At 42.8% G+C, this 19234-nt stretch overlaps 3 protein-coding genes across 4 annotated transcripts; 2 read left to right on the forward strand and 1 right to left on the reverse strand.

Annotated features, from left to right (window-relative positions):
• The first annotated feature begins 1350 nt into the window (after positions 1 to 1350).
• On the forward strand, positions 1351 to 6403 carry ddx52 (DEAD (Asp-Glu-Ala-Asp) box polypeptide 52). The gene is made up of 15 exons (XM_010750269.3): positions 1351 to 1532; positions 1714 to 1951; positions 2041 to 2180; positions 2272 to 2457; positions 2576 to 2719; positions 2838 to 2949; positions 3037 to 3109; positions 3572 to 3775; positions 3861 to 3951; positions 4775 to 4897; positions 4979 to 5129; positions 5226 to 5301; positions 5484 to 5555; positions 5678 to 5989; positions 6246 to 6403. Exons 1-15 carry the CDS (start codon positions 1386 to 1388, stop codon positions 6280 to 6282), a joined length of 2106 nt encoding a protein of 701 aa, XP_010748571.1. The 5' UTR covers positions 1351 to 1385; the 3' UTR covers positions 6283 to 6403.
• Positions 6404 to 8700: 2297 nt separating this feature from the next.
• rpl23a (ribosomal protein L23a) lies at positions 8701 to 10806 on the forward strand. Its single transcript, XM_010750260.3, has 5 exons — positions 8701 to 8813; positions 9630 to 9810; positions 10003 to 10179; positions 10454 to 10523; positions 10742 to 10806. The coding sequence occupies exons 1-5, from the start codon at positions 8744 to 8746 to the stop codon at positions 10754 to 10756; spliced, it is 513 nt and encodes a 170-aa protein (XP_010748562.3). The 5' UTR covers positions 8701 to 8743; the 3' UTR covers positions 10757 to 10806.
• Positions 10807 to 11329: 523 nt separating this feature from the next.
• On the reverse strand, positions 11330 to 18657 carry birc2 (baculoviral IAP repeat containing 2). Of its 2 annotated transcripts, none has more exons than XM_010750241.3 (14): positions 18509 to 18657; positions 17715 to 17900; positions 15935 to 16844; positions 15558 to 15838; positions 15162 to 15461; positions 14770 to 15049; positions 14454 to 14553; positions 13914 to 13992; positions 13775 to 13823; positions 13363 to 13605; positions 13154 to 13252; positions 12600 to 12755; positions 12432 to 12473; positions 11330 to 12286 (listed from the first exon to the last, which is right to left on the reverse strand). In XM_010750241.3, exons 3-14 carry the CDS (start codon positions 16026 to 16028, stop codon positions 12093 to 12095), a joined length of 1917 nt encoding a protein of 638 aa, XP_010748543.1. In that variant the 5' UTR covers positions 16029 to 16844; positions 17715 to 17900; positions 18509 to 18657; the 3' UTR covers positions 11330 to 12092. The 2 variants fall into 2 exon arrangements, with proteins under 2 accessions (XP_010748543.1, XP_010748550.1); XM_010750248.3 differs by having other exon boundaries at positions 18513 to 18644.
• Positions 18658 to 19234: the final 577 nt, after the last annotated feature.

A 19234-nucleotide genomic window follows, 5' to 3' on the forward strand; every position in this document is an offset into this window, starting at 1 on the left:
GATAGTTAGGTCCTAGAGATGTGGGGACAACAGCTGCGCAGAGGGGGCCCAATTTTAATTATTTTTTGTCATGGGGCCCAAAATTCCTGGCGGCGCCCCTGCTGTGGCATACAAGGACAAGAGAAAGTAACAAATGTGTGAAATAGATCCATGAAACCGCCAACTGAGGTTATGCCACCCAAATATTGGGTGTAACCAAATGCCTAAAAACTTTCTCAGAAGTTCTGAGGAAACTCAGCAGTCGCTCCTGTCCTCATCTAGCGGCCTGTCCACAAGTACCCCTGGCTGCAGCCCGCAGATCGAGGCGTGCCTCAACGTTGAGCCACGCCCACATTGAGCCACGCCCCCAACGCTTGACTCCTTTCCGGGGGCCATCTGGTGGCGGAGACTATGAACTGCAAGTGGCCGCTCTGTGGACCGCTAAAGAATATTGTGCGCAGACGAAGACGACATAAATCAGTTTGCAAAATCTTTGTTTTTGTTTTGACGTGCTATTTTGTGATATATGTGACAGGCTAGGGGTAAGAAAGTAACATTATTTTATTTCTGAAACAGGTTAAGCTCTGTATGTATTTGCGTTCTACACTGTAGTCAAGCCAGTAGCTCCAACATTGCAAATGCAGATAGATTACAGACTGCCAATAGACGTAGATGATTGAGAAAGTCAGCACTAACCTACTACAGAATGTGGAAAAGTCCAGTTTTCAAAACAAACGAGCACTGCCTAAATTTCATTAAAAAGCTGTGTCTCATAAAACAAGTGTTGTACTATGCTTCTACACCCATTTTTAAATATGACTATTTAGCTTAATAGCTTCGAGGTCGTGTGACAACCCTGTTGTTGTTGAGCCATTTCTCTTCCTTTTCAGTCTACAGGAAGACCATGAGGCATTCTGCACTGAAGTTATGGACACGCGACATTTGCAGGCATTTTCTGCTTTTGAAGTGTAGGCTACTGTCTGTGTCTTTTGTTTCCTGTTTTACTCCTTTTTTATTTTGAAGTTCAGTGTTCAGTGTTCAGTGTGTTCAACTAAGGAATAAAATATATGCACTAAATGTAACACCTGAAAATCTCCCAGTGTATATATTTTTCTTTTTTTTTAAACAATTACAAAAATAAATAATATTTAATTATATATTATAATATATTATATTATATTATATTATATTATATTATATACACAGAATTAAAATATTATTTACACAGAGCGGCCACTTGCAGTTCATAGTCTCCGCCACCAGATGGCCCCCGGAAAGGAGTCAAGCGTTGGGGGCGTGGCTCAATGTGGGCGTGGCTCAACGTTGAGGCACGCCTTGATCTGCGGGCCTGTCTGCCTGCAGCCAGCAGGGGGCAGCAGTGTCCGGAGCGGAGCGCTGCTTGGTGGATGATCCGGATGTTGATTGTCGGTGTGTGGATCCGGGCAGACCACGCTGCCGCTGCTGGGATGGACGCCTTCGACTTGTTTCGGAAACTCGGAGCTGGAGCTAAATTTGACCTGAAGCGGTTCGGTGAGGACGCGGCTCGGTTTAAGGTAAACTCAAACACGTGCAGGTGAAGGTGTGCGCGAGCGGTACAACGGCCAGCGCGAGACACGCTTTGAAAAAAACGCTAACCCCCGAGTTAGCTCGCGTGCTAGCTGAGGTTTGGTCCCTTCATGTGGACACTGATATGTCCCGCACATGTAGTGACAGCACTTGTGTGTCATGTCGCAGGTTGTCAGGTCTCAGGGAGGGGACGTGTCCTCAGATCGTCTCTCTGCGATCGATTTCTTTGGCGCAGGACCAACCAATGGAGCCCAGAGGAGCACAGAGCAGGATGATGGAGAGGAGGAGGAGGTGGGAAGTGAAAATGAAGAATCTGGGGTAGGAGGTAAAAGGAAGCAGAGGGATGAGGAGAGGAACGTGAAGAAGAAGAAGAAAAAGAGGAAAAGCATCCAAGAGGAGGCTGCAGGTAAAGGATGAGTGTGTGACTGTGTCGCCTCCACGTGTTTGAAAGTTATTGTATGTATGAGCTCTGTGTCTCTGTCCGTCTGACTGAAGCTGCTGGCACTCCACTCAAAGACACAGAGGGAGTCGGCATCACCTGGATGTCGTCGCTGGACAGAAAGATCCAAAACCTGCCGAGCGACGGGAAGGAGAAGTCCTCCCTGAAGAGGCTGAAGCATCTTCATCAAGAGAAGGTCCTCACAGAGATCACGACGCAATGTTTCCCGCGGTAAAGGTATGACTCTGTCTGCATTCTGATCCTTTCCTCTGCATTTTGTCTTCTAGGTGAATCGTATTCGCTCTCAGCACCGCATAAACGTGCACGGCTGCGACGTGCCCGACCCCGTGTGCACGTTTGAGGAGCTGCAGTCCGAGTATCGCCTCAGCCCGCGCGTCCTCCAGAACATCAGAGACGCCGGGCTGAGCTCCCCGACGCCAGTACAGATGCAGGCCATCCCGCTCATGATGCACGTGAGTGCAGACGCACACAGTCAGCTGTTGGTGAACGGTGTATGTGCTGTGTTTTTTTTTTTTTTTTTTTTTGTTTTTTTTTTTTTGAGGTTTTCCGTGTGTGTTGTTTGTGGATCAGGGTCGGGAAGTGCTGGCCTGTGCTCCAACGGGATCGGGAAAGACTCTGGCTTTCTGTCTCCCGCTGCTCGCTCACCTGCAGCAGCCGGCCAACCGTGGCTTCAGAGCTGTGATCATTTCCCCGACCAGAGAGCTGGCCAGCCAGGTACTCGAGAGACACACACGGAATGAATTCACACTCAAATCATGATCTCCATCTTATTTACTGATAGGAGATAGGTTTGTATCCCCCATTGAATACTTATTTGTTGGATTGTGTTTAGACCTACAGAGAGCTGCTCCGCCTGTCAGAGGGTGTAGGATTCAGAGTTCACATCATAGACAAAGCCTCTCTGGCAGCCAAGAAATACGGACCACAGTCGAACAAAAAATACGGTAAGACAATGAGAGATGTTTCCGCAGAAGAGATCAAATCTAAATTCTGCCTTCCCCCTCACTGTTTGATAACACTTCTCCCTGCAGATATCCTCGTCAGCACTCCAAACAGACTCATCTTCCTCCTCAAGCAGGATCCTCCCGCTCTCGACCTCAGCAGGTAACGTTCAGTCTGTCAAGCTGACGGAGTTTCTTCACCGCAGCACATCGTGTGAACACTCGAGGTCTGACAGACACATTGAACGAGCTTCCTTCCTCATCACGTTTTAGGTCCTGCGTTGTTCACAATCCTGTCTTTCTCAATTTGGGGTTTTTTTTTTTTTTTTTTTGGCTTTGCTGACTTCCTGAATCACCCGTTTAATAAAGCTGATCACGTGAAAGAGGCATTAATCATGAGCAACATCGTCAGAACAACGAATGAAGTACTCAATATGAAAAGAGATCAGGCGGTGATAAAACTGGGGCAAAGAAACAAAAACATGATCACATAACTAGAATAAAATCTGAAACTTGAGAAACACTAGAAGTAGCTTGTTACCTGTACAGCGGTACAGCGTTTCTGTGTCATGTCATAACCATCTGCTCCTCTGGGAGACTGATTGTTGTCTTTTGTTGGTGTCAGTGTGGAGTGGCTGGTTGTCGACGAGTCTGATAAGCTGTTCGAGGGTGGTAAGACGGGCTTCAGGGAGCAGCTCGCCACAGTTTTTCTGGCCTGTTCCGGTCCAAAGGTGCGCAGGGCTTTCTTCAGTGCCACCTGCACGTCCGAAGTGGAGCAGTGGTGCCGCCTGAACCTCGACAACCTGGTTTCTGTCAACATTGGACACAGGTAATAACCTGCACGTAGAATTCTGTGGAGGATTCATATTGTGTTTTGTCACGGTAGAAAAAAAATTAACGGATGATTTTCCCAGAAATACAGCAGTTGAGACGGTGGAACAGGAGCTGCTGTTTGTCGGGACGGAGAACGGCAAACTGGTGGCCATGAGGGATATCATCAAGAAAGTAAGGACGCTCCAGAGAGGCTACGCTTTCAGATTGTGAAGTACTATATTTAGTTTTAAGCAACATGATGTAGAAACTGGTATTGTTGTGAGTGGTCTCCTCCAGTTTCAGACTGTTATTGCACTGTGTGTAAATATAGAAAGCTGTATTTATTATGATTATATGAATTATGATCTAAAAAAAGCAAAGTGACAACTTTATTAATTAATTACTAATTTACTCTTTTCCGGCGGCTTCTTGCTCGCTCACTCTCTCCTAACCTTTCTCTGTCAACGTCCTCTTCTGTCTCTCCTCCTCTGCCATTATGTCCATAGAGACTGCTGAGCATAGTTACATTGCCTGCTTGCCCTGCTCCCGCTCTGACCCGTGGTACAAACACTAAAACTCCCCCGGTGCTCTGAGCTTACAGTGTGTAGCCCGGCTAACAGGCGGAGCTAACAGCAGCTACAGTTGGCAGCAGTTCACTTCAATCAGTCAATCTGGAAACTCTGTAAATCAGACAGTTGATGCAGAGAGAAAACAACCAGAAAACATTTTCTCCAGAAAATATGATCCAGTTTCACTCAAATCAGTCAAATAGTTGATGGTGTGTGACTTGCGTACTTCTCCTGAGTTACATAGTGAGAACAAACATAGGAATAACAGACACCATTCACCTGATTACAAGTCAGTGTAGCATTAACATGATTTAACATTGATGGGGCTTTATTCTTTAAACATTTGAGCTCTGCAGCTAAACTGTCCAGTTAAAGGTGTAAGAAAACACGAGTGCAGACTCTGTGACTGAACATCAAATGAAATGTTTCCTCCTCACCACCTTCAGGGTTTCCTGCCTCCCATGCTGGTGTTCGTGCAGTCTGTAGAGCGAGCGCGGGAGCTCTTCCACGAGTTGGTGTACGAAGGCATAAACGTAGACGTGATCCACGCAGAGCGCACACAGCAGCAGGTACGCAGCATGACACACATTAAAGCTCTGTGTTACGGGTCCTGCCTGAAGTGCAGAAGTGAAGCGGCTTATCTGTTTCAGAGGGACAACGTGGTGAGCAGTTTTCGATCAGGGAAGATTTGGGTACTGATCTGCACGGCTCTGCTCGCCAGAGGAATCGACTTCAAAGGAGTCAACCTGGTGCTGAACTACGACTTCCCCACCAGCTCCGTGGAGTACATCCACCGCATCGGTTAGTTTTAGATCATTGTGAACTGTTTGTTTTTATGACAAAATTTGGAGTTCTTCCATCAGACTCTCATATTACTTCCTATTCTCTGTTCCTCAGGCCGGACTGGTCGAGCTGGACATCAGGGCAAAGCCATCACCTTCTTCACAGAGAACGACAAACCACTGCTGCGCAGGTACGTCAGACCGACGTCCTTTGTACAACCATATAAACCTTTACAAGCATGACGTTAATGTTTGGACCCTCAGGTCCTCGAGAGAACTTGTTTGTTTCCTGTCAGTCTCTGCTGTCAGCTGTTTTACACAGATATTAGCATCACATTATTTCAAGCTTTTCTCTGAATGTGTTTCTCTCCAGCATTGCCAATGTCATAAAACAAGCTGGCTGTCCTGTTCCTGACTACATGATCGGCTTCAAGAAGATCCACAGGTAAGAGATTCTTCATAAACTTCCACAATAACCAGAAAGAGTTTCTCTTTTTTATTGAATTGATGAGTTTCACTTTGTGTGATTTGCTTCTAATTGTCCACCTCGATTTGTTTTGTGTCCAGCAAAGTGAAGCGGAGACTCGAGAAGAAACCTCCCAGCAGAAGCACCATTTGCACGACTCCCCGCTTCTTAATGAAGAAGAAAGGAAAAGGAGCAAACAAAGGACAGAAAGCAGAGAAGCAGGCAGCAGGTGGAGAGCAGAAAAGCGAAGGTGAATCTCAAACGGCGGCACAGCAGCAAAAAGGAGGAGGAAGGAAAACAAAAGGACAGAGACTGAAGAAAAGAACAGAAACACAGAAAGAAGCGGGACCAGAAAAACAAAAGAGGGCACCTCAGAAGAAAGGAGCAAATTCCTCTGGAGTCAAGTTAAAAAAGTAAGGAGGGTGTCATGGATAGAGTTTCCTGTATATCATGTTTAATGCCATAAGAGCTTTAGTCTTGCTTACATGTAGGATTAGAAGTCAGCAGGTAGGTAAGAGGTGTACATGCTCATATCTTTACACCCAATATGAATGAATGACTAGACAAAAAAAAATGTCACTGTTGCTTACAAATCATCTGCTGTCACATGAGTATGAGGATGTTGGTTAAAAAAAGAATGAATTTAGATTTTGTTCAACTCTTCATCAGGAAAAAGGGGAAGAAAAACTCAACACAAGAGGAATAGAGAGGAGCAGTATGAGCAGGCTGACCGACTGGAAGACGGATACATCCTGCTGTCTGATCGCTCATTTTCACATTTGTACTTTGAATTATCTCAGTAAGAAATAAATAGTTTATATGTGTTATTTTGTTTATTTGTTCCATCTGCTCACCTGCAACATATTCATTCATTCATTCATTCATTCATTCATTCATTCATTCATTCATTGATCTGACACAAAAAAAGGAACCTGCACACACAAACTAAAATAAAAGGCTCTTAACAAGTATGAATTAAATTGTACATTTTCAAAACATAGTAGGAAGACGTAGAAGCATATGTTCCTAGTGCTTCTCCTCTACTTATATATAATTATACTGTCCTGTACATAAATGTACAAATACCCTTAATGGTTTTACAAAAGCAAAGATTCTTTAATTGAAGTGTTGCCCTCAAAGTGTAACCACCCTCCTTTTCACCAAGCATTTTATATTACCTGGAAGTAAGTTTTATTTACTTTATACATTATTTGCGCTGTGCTGTACTCTATATGATCCATCAACTTCAAGATATTTGACTTTAAAAGTAACGAATGACATCGACATCGAAAAATTAAAGCTGCAGTGAATGATTGTTAAACTTACAAGATACCAATTCCAGTGATACACCAGAGAATGACATACTTTTACACTTTAATAAAGAGTAGCAGTCAAAGGTTTGATCAAAATAAGTAGATGAAGAGAAACCTCTAAATGAGAAGGTGTGTCCAAACTCCTGTTACTAAAACTAATAAAGAATGTTGTGCAATGGGAGACTACAAGCTGCAGGTTGCTGACAGCTTCACTTAAAGGTCACGTATGAGCACAATTATAACATATCTTACATTTGTTTTTGTTTTTTTTCTTATGGCAAAGAAACCTCAGGTGTGTGAAAAGTAAAACACTAAGGTGATGGGACACCAAAGATTTTCTGAACCTGGCATCAAGAGCAGTACTCGAAACAATTTACATGTGATGCTACTCATTAGAGTGTAGCCATGTAATCCTGTTTAAAGCTCTTTGTGGTTCACTCATAAAATGGCAAAAACAAAACAAAGAAAAAAAGCTAGCTAGGCAATGAAACAAACAAACAAAAACACTCAAATAATATTCAGATGGTGTACAGATACAAACACCAGAAGCACTCACTGCATTCTTGTTTTTGTCTTGAAAAAGAGGTCAAAGCAAAGAGAGAATCATTTTATGATGTTGCATTTAAAACAAAGTGTTTCACATTGGATTGTTACACTTTGTCAAACTATGACAAAGAGTCATGATCTGTCTTTAAAACATAATAAATATGTTGTTATAAAAATTAGGATTATACTGGGGTTCAGATGTTTTGATCATATAATGTGTGGTTCCTGTCTTTTGCATGTCTCGTGCACTTCCCTTATTTGGACTGTGTTTTGCTGTCGATGGTAGGGAGAGATATCAGTAGTTCAAGGACAGGAGAGACAAGGACGTGAGAAACAGGCCTGAGAAGTGTCATTTTGATACATAATGTTCATTGTTCAGCAGACTCATCAGTGAGGGAGGTGTCTGAGACAGCCTATTTGAAAAATGTATAAGAACTAACTGATAAAGCTCTTCAGGGAGCACTGTTGCATTGTTAAACGCATTGTTAAAATTCAACTTAAATTTTGATACTTTGAATCCAGTCCTCCTTATTCAAGGGTTTTTCCTTAAAAATTCTCGTAACATATGTAGTAATAATTAACACAGATGCAGACACCAAATCTTCTGTCGTGTTGGAATTTCCAAAAGAAAGAAAAAGGAAATCAGATAGATTCTGCTGTAATTTAATGTATGGAAGCCCTATGTGGAGTTCATTTTATTTGTTTTCTTGAGTTATTTATTTCATTACATCCTGCGATATAGGATAATTTTAACGAGATCTTGAGATAATTAAACAATGTTTTTTCGAGGTAACGAAACATAATTCATTTGAGAAAACAAAAGGATAGTCTAGTATATTAAATCGTTGCAACTGCAACATTGTCCTGTTCCTCTGACATTGCTACACTGAATGATGTTTCCTGCAAAGAATATACTAAACTATCCTTTTGTTTTCTCCAGATCTCAAATGAATTATGGCATTATCTCTGGAAAACAATGTTTCGTTATCTTGAGATCTTGAGAAAATTGTCCCGATATCTAACATTAACATTTGTTATTTCGACATAATGCAATAAATAACAAATGCCTAATTGCCTTTATACATGTATAAATGTATAAATGTTGGCTTCTGTGGTCATTTTTTAATGATTGTAATGTATAGACTTGGACATACTTAATAAAAGAGAAATAAAAACAACACTGATGCGGAGTTGTCTACAAACAGATTGGATCATATCATATTATTATCATATCATGTGTCCTATATTCAGATTCCATGCAGAGAGCTTGGTTAACTATCGCGATACATCCGCTGTGAGATCTCGCCCATGCATTATAGCGCAGGAAACCCCGTCCGCTCTTCCTTTCTCAACATGGCACCGAAGGTGAAGAAGGAAGGTTCGTCAATCTTCCGACTTTAACTGAATAATCCGCACAAATTACAAAACGTAGGGCCCCGAGGCTCAACAGACGAGCCCCAATCTGTGTAGATAATGTGACGGCGGTTGAAATAATGTCGGGGTATTGGTGTGAAATGGCTAAATATGTAGATTACGATGACGGGTCTCCGGCATGTATACTGGAACGTGATGCTAAGCTAATGTTAGCATGTTATAAATATATAGAGAGTGTTACACACACGGCCTGTTGACGTGAAGTCGTGATAGAGCTTCATATTATAAAACATAAAACCGTAATTATTATGTTTGTGGACTGGCTGTGTGGTGCTAACGTTAGCGCTGTTTGAGTAGCTGGTTACACGTGTTGGACGTTTAAGTTGCTGCTGTGTTACAGGAACACTAAATACTGATTACTTATACTTATTTGGATGGAAGAGCGGTAGTTTTGTTAGAAATGCGGAGTGTTTGACGTCTTTGTGTCAGTTTTATGTCTCGGTTAGGAGAGCGAGGGTCGGGTCTGCCGTGCTAAGCGGCTAGCCGTGCGTCACCGTGGTGTGTGTGTGTTGGCTGGTAACTGACTGAAATGCTCATTTGTCCTGTTAAATGTGCTTTCCTTTGATAGATATGAGTGGATATTAGTTTAATGTGCATGCATTACAGTGTAAATGTAGATGTCCCTCTTGACACTTCATAGGTAACTGGTCAGTTATGAACATAATCCAGATCTAAGACAGAAAGGGACTTGATGGGGTGTTTTGTGCTTTATTACAGATGGAGGAGCATCATTCTAACTTGTGTTATTTGTCTCACTCAGTTGTCCCTGCCAAGACTGAGGCCAAGTCGAAGGCTCTGAAGGCCAAGAAGGCTGTGCTCAAAGGCGTCCACAGCCAGAGGAAGAAGAAGATCAGGACCTCTCCCACCTTCCGTCGCCCTAAAACCCTTCGTCTCCGCAGGCAGCCCAAGTACCCTCGCAAGAGTGCTCCTCGCAGGAACAAGTGAGTTACACTGATATAAATATGCAGGCGTTGAACCTGGTGCGCGTGATGGTAAATAGCGATCAAAGTATGAAAAAACGTGATTCCACCTCTTATAAATACTGATGCACCCAACGAAACATCTTCACGTGGTTGTATCTGCAAAGGGTAGCATGAGGGCTTGGGCCTAAATTATTTTTTTTTCGTTTGTAGGTTGGACCACTATGCCATCATCAAGTTCCCCTTGACGACAGAGTCCGCCATGAAGAAGATCGAGGACAACAACACGCTCGTGTTCATTGTGGACGTCAAGGCCAACAAACACCAGATTAAACACGCAGTCAAGAAGCTGTACGACATCGACGTCGCCAAAGTCAACACTCTGATCAGGTAGAAAGCTGAACCCAGACTGAGCTCAGTGCCAGTCTCATGTCCTGCTGGAAACTGAGTTAATGGAGTGGCGCTAGAACAGTGCTCGCTCTAATCACATCCATGTTTGTAGTTTTGTTTTGTAAGACCCCCGGAAAGATTAATGTTATTATCAAGTTTGCTCCAGACTCTGCCTGTGGTGTTAGAAATGTATAAACACTGTAAATATAATTGCATAACACCCTCTGTTCATCCATTCAGTCCTACATGTCTGTTCTGTTCTGACCCATGTTAGGCCCGACGGTGAGAAGAAGGCGTACGTACGTCTCGCTCCAGATTACGATGCGTTGGATGTTGCAAACAAGGCGAGTATTAACTGTTTATATGAATTTTTAAAGGTAGTTCAGTTTAACATGAACACATTCGCTCTCAGAAGTCGATTCTGTGCAAGTGATGTAAACTTTAATTTGATCTGAATGTTTGTGATGCATTCAAAGGAACCACTGATGCCAGACAGTGCAGGTACAGATGTGTTCACTGTGTAGAGGGAGCAGTGTGTAATGTGTCCTTTTCTTCTTTACAGATTGGCATCATCTAAACTGTGGCAGAAGAGACTTGTGAAAGAATAAATATTTGTATAAACCAAAACTGATTTGAGTGTCTGCTTTTATCATCTCTGCTGGGGTTACTTACAGTTTATCTATTTGAGGACAGGCAAGACTTGTCAGCTGTGTTCCCCAAGAACCTTTTCATTACCAAGGTAACTGTTCATTCAGAGGGAGAGCTGTCTGCCAGGTAGCAGAAGAAGCAGCCATCTTTGGCAAAATTGTGACACCAGTGTCCTTAAACAGTGTTGATGTGTTGTCTTACAATGCCTGTTTTTGGTCTCCTGTAGTTGAATTTAAAATATGAGTTTAAAGTTCTGTACCAGCCATCAAAATCCTTCCAGGTGGGTGTGTAATACTGAGATGAAATTTTCTGTCCTGGTTATCAGCCACATTTAGACATTTATTCCATTGGAATGTATTTGCTGTGTTTTTTACTGCTGATGCTTGGACTCCAGTTATGGTAATAAGGGGAAAGGAAACCTTAAAACAAACTTAGTGCAGTGTTTAATGTTCACCAAATAAAAGCACATGCCGACCACATAACTGACAGGCAGTGTCACCAATTCATGTTTAAGGGAAGGTTTTAATTTTCCAAACAATATTCTCCATCCATGATCTGTAACCGCTTAACCCCACCGTGACCCTCGTGAGGATAAGTGGTTACAGAATGTTATACAATGATGTGATTTAGTTAGTGTAAATGTAGTTTTCTATAAACTAATTCACAAGTCAAATCAGAGTTACATTTCTAGGTGAACAGAACTTTGCAAAGTGTTTAGAATTTGAAAGACAGTTCAATTTAAATTAATCACCTTATGCAAGAAGTGACAACCAAATGACAGCTCTGCAGTAAATGAAGTTCCTGATTTGCATCAGGTGATGTAACTTGGTTTTATTCAGACAGAATCAACATCTTTTATAATGATTTATTATTCCACAGTCTTAATACCCCTGACAAAAAAGAGGGGAGGCTGCTGTTAAAGATTTGAAAAGAAAGTGTTACTGTAATATCGTTATTTAAGAAAGTTTGTTTTGTTACGTTTTGAGATTTCTGTTAAGTGAATCACAGTTAGAATATTGATCATTTTCTATATTGTCATTTATATTGTTAACATGAAAAGTAGCCTGAAAGCCACACTGTATGTTTACATCAGATCAGGTTATGTGCCTCTGGGTATCATCTGGTTGATTAGATAAATGAAGAAACTTAGTGACATCTAAGTAAAGAAAGGGGAAAAATATTCACAACAACCTTCCTGCTCTTTCCAATAAATATAGATTTCTATCATATTGCTTACATTCAGTCACGTCATTGTGACATCTTGTTTATGAGAGGAAGGTTCGGACTGTGCCTTTAACCAGGCCTCTACATATTGGGCACTTTCGCAGCGATGGCGCACACTCTTTGCACACCACCAGGTGTCCACACGGGATGAAGACGATGTTGACTTCTTTGTCCATGCACACCTTGCATGTGCGCTCCTCCTGCAGGCGCCGCAGCTGCTCCTCCATGGGGAGGTCTGCAAAACCAGAGCATTCATTTCTCCATGTTACATGCATCATGAGGCTTGTTTAAGTATAGATATGACTTTTAAAATAATTCTTCACAGAGTAAACAATTGAAGCACAAAACATTCAGTGGCAGGCTCAGGTCTGTCTGTATACCTGAAAGATCTTGGCTTGGTGACGCAGCTTCATTTGACTGAGCTGAAAAAGTCCAAGACAACATGCAGTTAGCCCTAAACTCAATAAAAACACACTTTTTGAATGTTCATGTGGTTTTTATACCACTGTATGTTTTTTTCTTTCTGCTGGTGGGAAAGATGTACGTACCCATGAGATCTCTGAGCAGGTGGACGTCGTTTTTCTGGATCCAGTTGCGGAAGACCTCGGCAGCAGCATTTCCCTTGGTGAGGACGAGCTCTATCAGCCTGGCAGTTTGCTGCTGGGCCGACGTCTGAGCTTTGAGACCGCTGTACTCCTCAGTAGCTGTAGATGGACAAGACAGAAGAGTTAACTCACTCATCTTCTGAATACTAAAGCAATATCACATGAGATGGAGTGATGTTTGTACTGAACATCAGCACAGGCGTGATGAAATACAGTTTATCTCCAGGATTATACTGATGCCAAATTGACAAGGAGACTGTCGACATACATGACACACTTTGTCTCATTTTTTTAGTATGATGTGTTTTTACGGACACGTGATGAATTGTTAAAATGTTTTTTTTAAAGGTGGTGTCACATTTTTCCGCACAGTGCAGGGAGCTTTAGTTTAATTCAAACTGCTGATATGTTGATTTTTTAACGTTTTGTCAACCCTACACAAACTAGGTAACTGTAAAGTGTGATAATATTGTTAATGTAGCTGCTGTTGTACTTACATAAGACATTTTGCTCTCTTAAATGCTCCAACACTGGCTCTACACTCTTCAGACGCTGGATCAACGCTGCTTGGTGTCTCTTCACAAAGGTGAAACCATCTGAAACAAAAAATTATTTTATTGTTCATGCTGTTCAAATGTTCACTGACAGTATCATGGCTGTTCATAATACATCCCAGTGACATCCATACTTTGACCATCAGTTGTACCTGATGCCATCGCCTCTGCCAGCATCTCTCGCTCCTCTTCCCTCTTCTGGTCCTCGGCGCTCAGCAGGTCCGAGACCAGCTCCTGGACTGTTCTGTAGTTCTCTCCGCTGGTCAGGATCTTGCTCTGGACCGTTTGCTTGACTAGACTTCGCTCAAAGCCCATCTCTAATGCAGACTTTATCACAGGGGTGTTCATCATGACTGCGTCTTCGGACCGCTCCTCTCCTGGAGCGAGATGAACCACTGAGAGGAAGAGAGAGTAGAAATGTGAGGCGAAGAGTTCAACAGCACAAAATGTTTTAATAAACAGATGAATGCTGGGAGAGTTTAGCTAAAGGTCTGTCATAATGGTAAAAAATGACGGATAACAACAGACTCTGGCGCCTAGACACATTTTACATTTCTAACTCACCAGGTGGATCCACAAACTCTCTGGAGCTGCTGTCTCCATTTGTTAAAAGCTTTTGAAAAAACAGAAAAAACATTTTTAAATGACCTGTTCTACAACAAGTCAAGACAATAAACATTTTTTAATGCCGATTTCCTCTAACCTGCTCAAACAGCCGAGGGAAGCGAGCCTGGATCTGGTGAACGAACTCTTGTCCCTTCTCCTGGAGCAAATATTCACACCTGCAATTTAACCAGAGGTACATTAACATATCATTTACATTCAGTCATTTAGCAGGCGCTTTTATCCAAAGCGACTTACAGAAAAAGGGAACAATCAAGGTATAGTGCGATAAGAAGTGTCAGTGTAGCAATAAGTGCTAGTGACGATTCTTTAAGGTGTAGAATTGTCGTGTAGAGAAGGTACTCTCTAAAGAGCTGGGTCTTCAGGAGTTAGTTTTTTTTTTTCCCCCAGAAGGTAGAGAGGGGGAACAACAACCGAGAAGAGTTTGAATTGCTTTAAACAAACGGGTGGCAGAGCCAGGCGTCGTTCTTTGGAGAAGCGCAACGGTCGTGAGGTAGCATATGCCTGTATAAGGGCGCTCAAGTAGGTAGGTGCAGTACCGGAGACTGCACCTCCACAATCATCCTCCACACATATGAACAGACGAATCGGATCAATTTGTCTTGACAGCTGCATTTACCTAGGAAACCATTTAGCGTGTTCCACCCAGGGATCATCTCCAGACTCCCAGCACCGCAGGCCGCCATCGCAGCAGAAACACTTGACATCATCATTACGACCTGGAAGTAAACAAAGAGCGATTCTGATAAAGATGACTGAATCACATTTGAATTCACTTGGGGTAAATGCACCAAGTTCATACAGCAGATGTGTTAGCAAGAGTTACTTGTTTACATAAGCAGATATGAAGCTTTGGAGTTGTGTTTTGTGTGTAAGTCCAACGTGCACTCTCCTTCATCAGTTTGCTGTCACTGAATAACTGCGTCTCTTCTTACCAACATAGTAGAAGCCAGCTTTAGCCAGCTGATCGGGCCGGACAGGGATACGAGATGGCCAGTTGACGAAGGTGAGTAGCCTCTCTTCGCTCTGCTGCATGGCAGGGTTAGACACGTTACTGAGGGCGGGGGCTCCCGCAGACAGTTGGGATGGCACTCCTCCAGATGCAGCTCCAGCCAGCGACACGTTGTCAGCTCTGTCCCCGCGCACAAAGCGGCAGTTTGGATAATGTCTTTGGTGTTCGGACACGGCTCTGTCGCCTGGCTCCCAGTTACTCAACTGCAAATACAGAGGAAATCTTTATTAACACTCTGACACACACTCGCCTGTGCCACCTGCGCTGTAAAAAAAAAAAAAAAACATCTTTGTGTATTCCTGTGCTGACACACACCTGTCCTCCGCAGCTGAAGCAGGCCACTCGGTCACCCTGGCCCAGGTAGTAGAAGCCCGCCTTGGCGAGCTCAGCGGGAGTTATGATGGAGAGCGTCCAGGGCTGGAAGGAGTCCAGGCGGTCCTGCTCTCTGCGCATGCTCGGGTTGTGGCATGTTGGTCTCTGGTGGGACATGTCCTCCACACCACGAGAGCTAAGTGGGCTAGAAGGTGGTGGAGCAGAGAAGCCCATGTTTAGGTAGACTGGGTCTTCACCTTGGCTTGCTGTCTGGTTAGGAGCGGCTGGACCTGGACCAGAAAGCTAGAAGAAAAGAAAATAGCAAAGAACAGATTGATGATTGCCCTCTAACATGTCTTCAGCTATGTGGAAACGTTCTTTTCCAAACATTAATCTTACTGGTATGGCTGGGGCGATGCGGAGTGGGGAGAAGGCAGAGTGTGAGGAGGAGAGCAGGTTGGCTGTAGACGGGAGGCTCTGGATAAAGGAGCAGGAAGGAGAGAGCTGTCTGTGTTTCTCTGTTGGACAGTCTCCGGCCTGCCAGCCCTCTGCTATCACATTACACCTGAAGCACTGCACACGGTCGCCAACGCCAGTATAGAACCAACCTGCCCTCGCCAGGCTTCGCTCCGTGACTCCAGACATTGGGAATCGAGCGAAGGTAGAGATGCGGAAGAGCTCTGGTGATGAAAACAACAATATTTAAATATTCCTATGAGAAATTTAAGCATATGAGAAAGTCAGACAGGAAGGGAAAGAATACATTTGATTGTTACCTGAGGTGTTGTCATATTGTAGGTCAGGTGGAGGCCCGTTGCGACACAGACCCATCAAAAATTGGTTGTTTTTGAGGTGAACAAGAGTTTCCATGTTTTCTTTTGATTGAAGTAGAGCGATATGAAGGCAAAAGAGATGTCCTTCAAAGGGAGAGGGGTTTGAGAAAACCCAAGGTCTCACTCTCTCTCACACAGACACACTCACTCACTCACACTGAAACAAATCATGGAAGGGGGGGTGAGGGTGGACTCAGATCACAAGACAGAAATTGTGAAAAAGAAATTGTGAAAGAAACAAAACTACCCGTCCATCATCACAGTACTGATACATACGGCACGAGGTGACCAATCTGTCATTTAGTGAACGTCTTACTCACTGCACACAACCTGCACTTTACACCTGGATCCACTTTACCTGCATCTAGTGTAGAGTGCTACCGCTGCATATTTAACTGCTGACACATCAGGTACACTCCAGGTGTGTGTGTGTTTCACAAAACACATCCCGTGTAGTAAAAAAAAAAAGGATGAACTATTTTAAAAAGGTGTAATTAAAACGCATCCTCAAATCAATAAATCAGAAGATTACACTGTGGTCAGATCACCCAGGATCGGTATACACTTTATCATCTTGTACGTTCAGCACACACATGTCTAATAACTTAATATCTAACCATTCAAACATGATAAATTAAATAAATGTATGAGGCACACACACACACACACACACGCACGCACACACGCAGACCAAGGGATATATGTTCTCAAACCCCTCCCCCCATCTCGGACATCCCTTTTGTAGGCGTCTAAGTTTCCATATTTGAATATTAAAAACCCAATAAGAAAATTTTAATCCTCCTTTGCTGGAGATAATGCACGCCCCTCTTCAGTTTGATGACAGCAGCAGGACCTGTGGAGAGAAAAACAAATGTTGTGTTCATGTAGAAATAATGTTTCAAACACCATACCTCAAACCTATGTGAATTGAGTATTTCAGAGGCTGAGATGTCCCCATCACTGGACCCTACATTTCCCATAATGCGGTGAACGGTAATTTGAATTCATTTGCCTCCCTGTGCCCGGTAATACCCACGTCTTTCTTCTTCCATGCCACCTGTGTGTAATTTAACCCAGATTACCCAAATTACGTCATCGGGGTAATTTCTTCACCAGGCTTTCCCCAGAGCGACAGATGACGTCACACCCCTGGCCCCCATGTCAAAGCAACCAGTGGTACTTTTCATTTTTTTAATGAAGCCGTCAATTAATTTCCAGTTTATCTACCACTCCATTATTCTGCTGCCTGACTCATTCGGTGATAAGAGTTAGTAAAGATATGACCTACAGCTAGATCTTCCGGTAGAGTACCGCTAGGTACTTTCCTGAACACATTCATGGCATAACTAAGTATCCGCAAAGGGCTATTCACGAAGCACTTCCCGCTGTAGCTCCAGCGTAGATGTGTGACGATATAATTCAACTTTAGCTGACGCTTTCTGTGTCGTTTGATATTTAGGAGGTAACTGGCCTGATTGGAAACAATTAAAAACATAGATAAAACGCACAGGGAGCATAAATGTAACGTCAGTCAGATGACGTGACAATCAACGCCCAGCACAAACCAGCCCTGACATTAGCTCGCTAACTTTAGCATGCGCTAACGCTAATAACTTGACGCCGCGGCACGGAGGAAGGACACACAGCTGTCTCCTGTGAGTGACTCACACGTACAGGACCACACATAAAGCGGCTCCGTGCCTCGTCCTTTCGGTACACTCACCCTCGGTCGCTCAGTCTCTCGGTACGGAAAGTCCCGGACAGCCTCCTGGAAGCTTCTCGTCACAGTCACAGACTACAAGCCGCCGCCGCCGCCCCCGCTGCTTCCGGTGAAAGGAAAGCAGCGGTAAAGTGTTTACATTTGTCAGACCCCGCTCAGGTAAGTCCCTCCGGTCACCTCAGGCACAACCTACACAGTGTCCATGTTTACATCAGTCACATAACATACATGAAGAATAACAGGATCACATTATTCTGCCGTTACGTCATCATCACTGTCATTGGACAGCTACAACATGAAATAAAAATACAGACGCTGTTTTATCAGTGAGTAGCGTTAAATACTGTGTATACAAATGAACACCGTACAATTCATATATTTTGTAATGTTCTGAACATTATACACAGAGATGTTTTGGCTTCTGTGATAACCAAACAAACGATATTCGCTAGTTAATAAAATGTTATTGAATTAAAACACCATTTATTGATTACACAATTTAGCAACATATAATATAAGCTGTAAAACCGCAATTTGTGTTAATAAATGTGCGATTATCTACAGTTTATAATTCATACATTTCATAAATACATCATATAACATGACTCCATGTCGTTAAACATTGTATCGTGATGAATGAAAATATATACTACAAACATCTAACCAATATTCATAGAAACTACATATGCCATTCTCTTAACTGTGTCAACAACATTCTGTCAAAAGTCAAAATCGTCATGTTGTCTAAAATGATCATACATCACATCACATGAAGTGAATATTTTAAAGAGACGTACTCACACAGAGGCTCTGTCAGTCAGATGATGAAGGCACAGTGAGTCTCTTACATCTTAATGCTTTCATTTGGTTTTGGTATTTCCCCTGACTTCCATGGGGCGGGTTCAACATTTTACTGACCTCTCTCCTTCCTCCTAGGAAATGACCTTCTGATGATTAATTACCTCAACCCTTTACTTCATTTTTGTAAAGTACCTTCAGTTTTTCCAAAAAGTTTCTACAGTAGCCGTGTCCCCTCTGGGGTGAAGCTCAGATCATTTCAATCATCTGAGTGTTTAAAAAGGGAGCTTTTGATTTGAGTTGAATGACAAATTTGATTGTTACAGAGATTCAAATCTCCTAAAAATCCCAACAGCTGAAATGTTTTTAACAGCTTTCAGCTGTATAATGACATATTCATACCAGCACGCAGTGACATTTTGAATGAAATGAAACTAGGAGATCACTCAGATGTAATTTAAAATAAGTTTTGCATTTCCAGAAATATCTTGTTTCAGTATGACACATCAGCCTGATATGTAGACATGTTCATTCACATAGTGAACCCATACACCATGATTAGATAAAATGTGACGTGAGATAATGGAAGAAAGTGAAGATCATATGAATGGTTTTAAAAACTGCAATCTTCCAAACAGGACACATTTGGAAGAGAAGCGTAGATCAGGGGAACCCCTTTACACCAAATGAGCTCTGGTTCTTGAAGTGGTTCAATCACAAATAAT

Source organism: Larimichthys crocea, chromosome XXII (genome assembly GCF_000972845.2).
Source record: "Larimichthys crocea isolate SSNF chromosome XXII, L_crocea_2.0, whole genome shotgun sequence".
In the NCBI taxonomy this organism is placed as follows: domain Eukaryota; kingdom Metazoa; phylum Chordata; class Actinopteri; family Sciaenidae; genus Larimichthys; species Larimichthys crocea.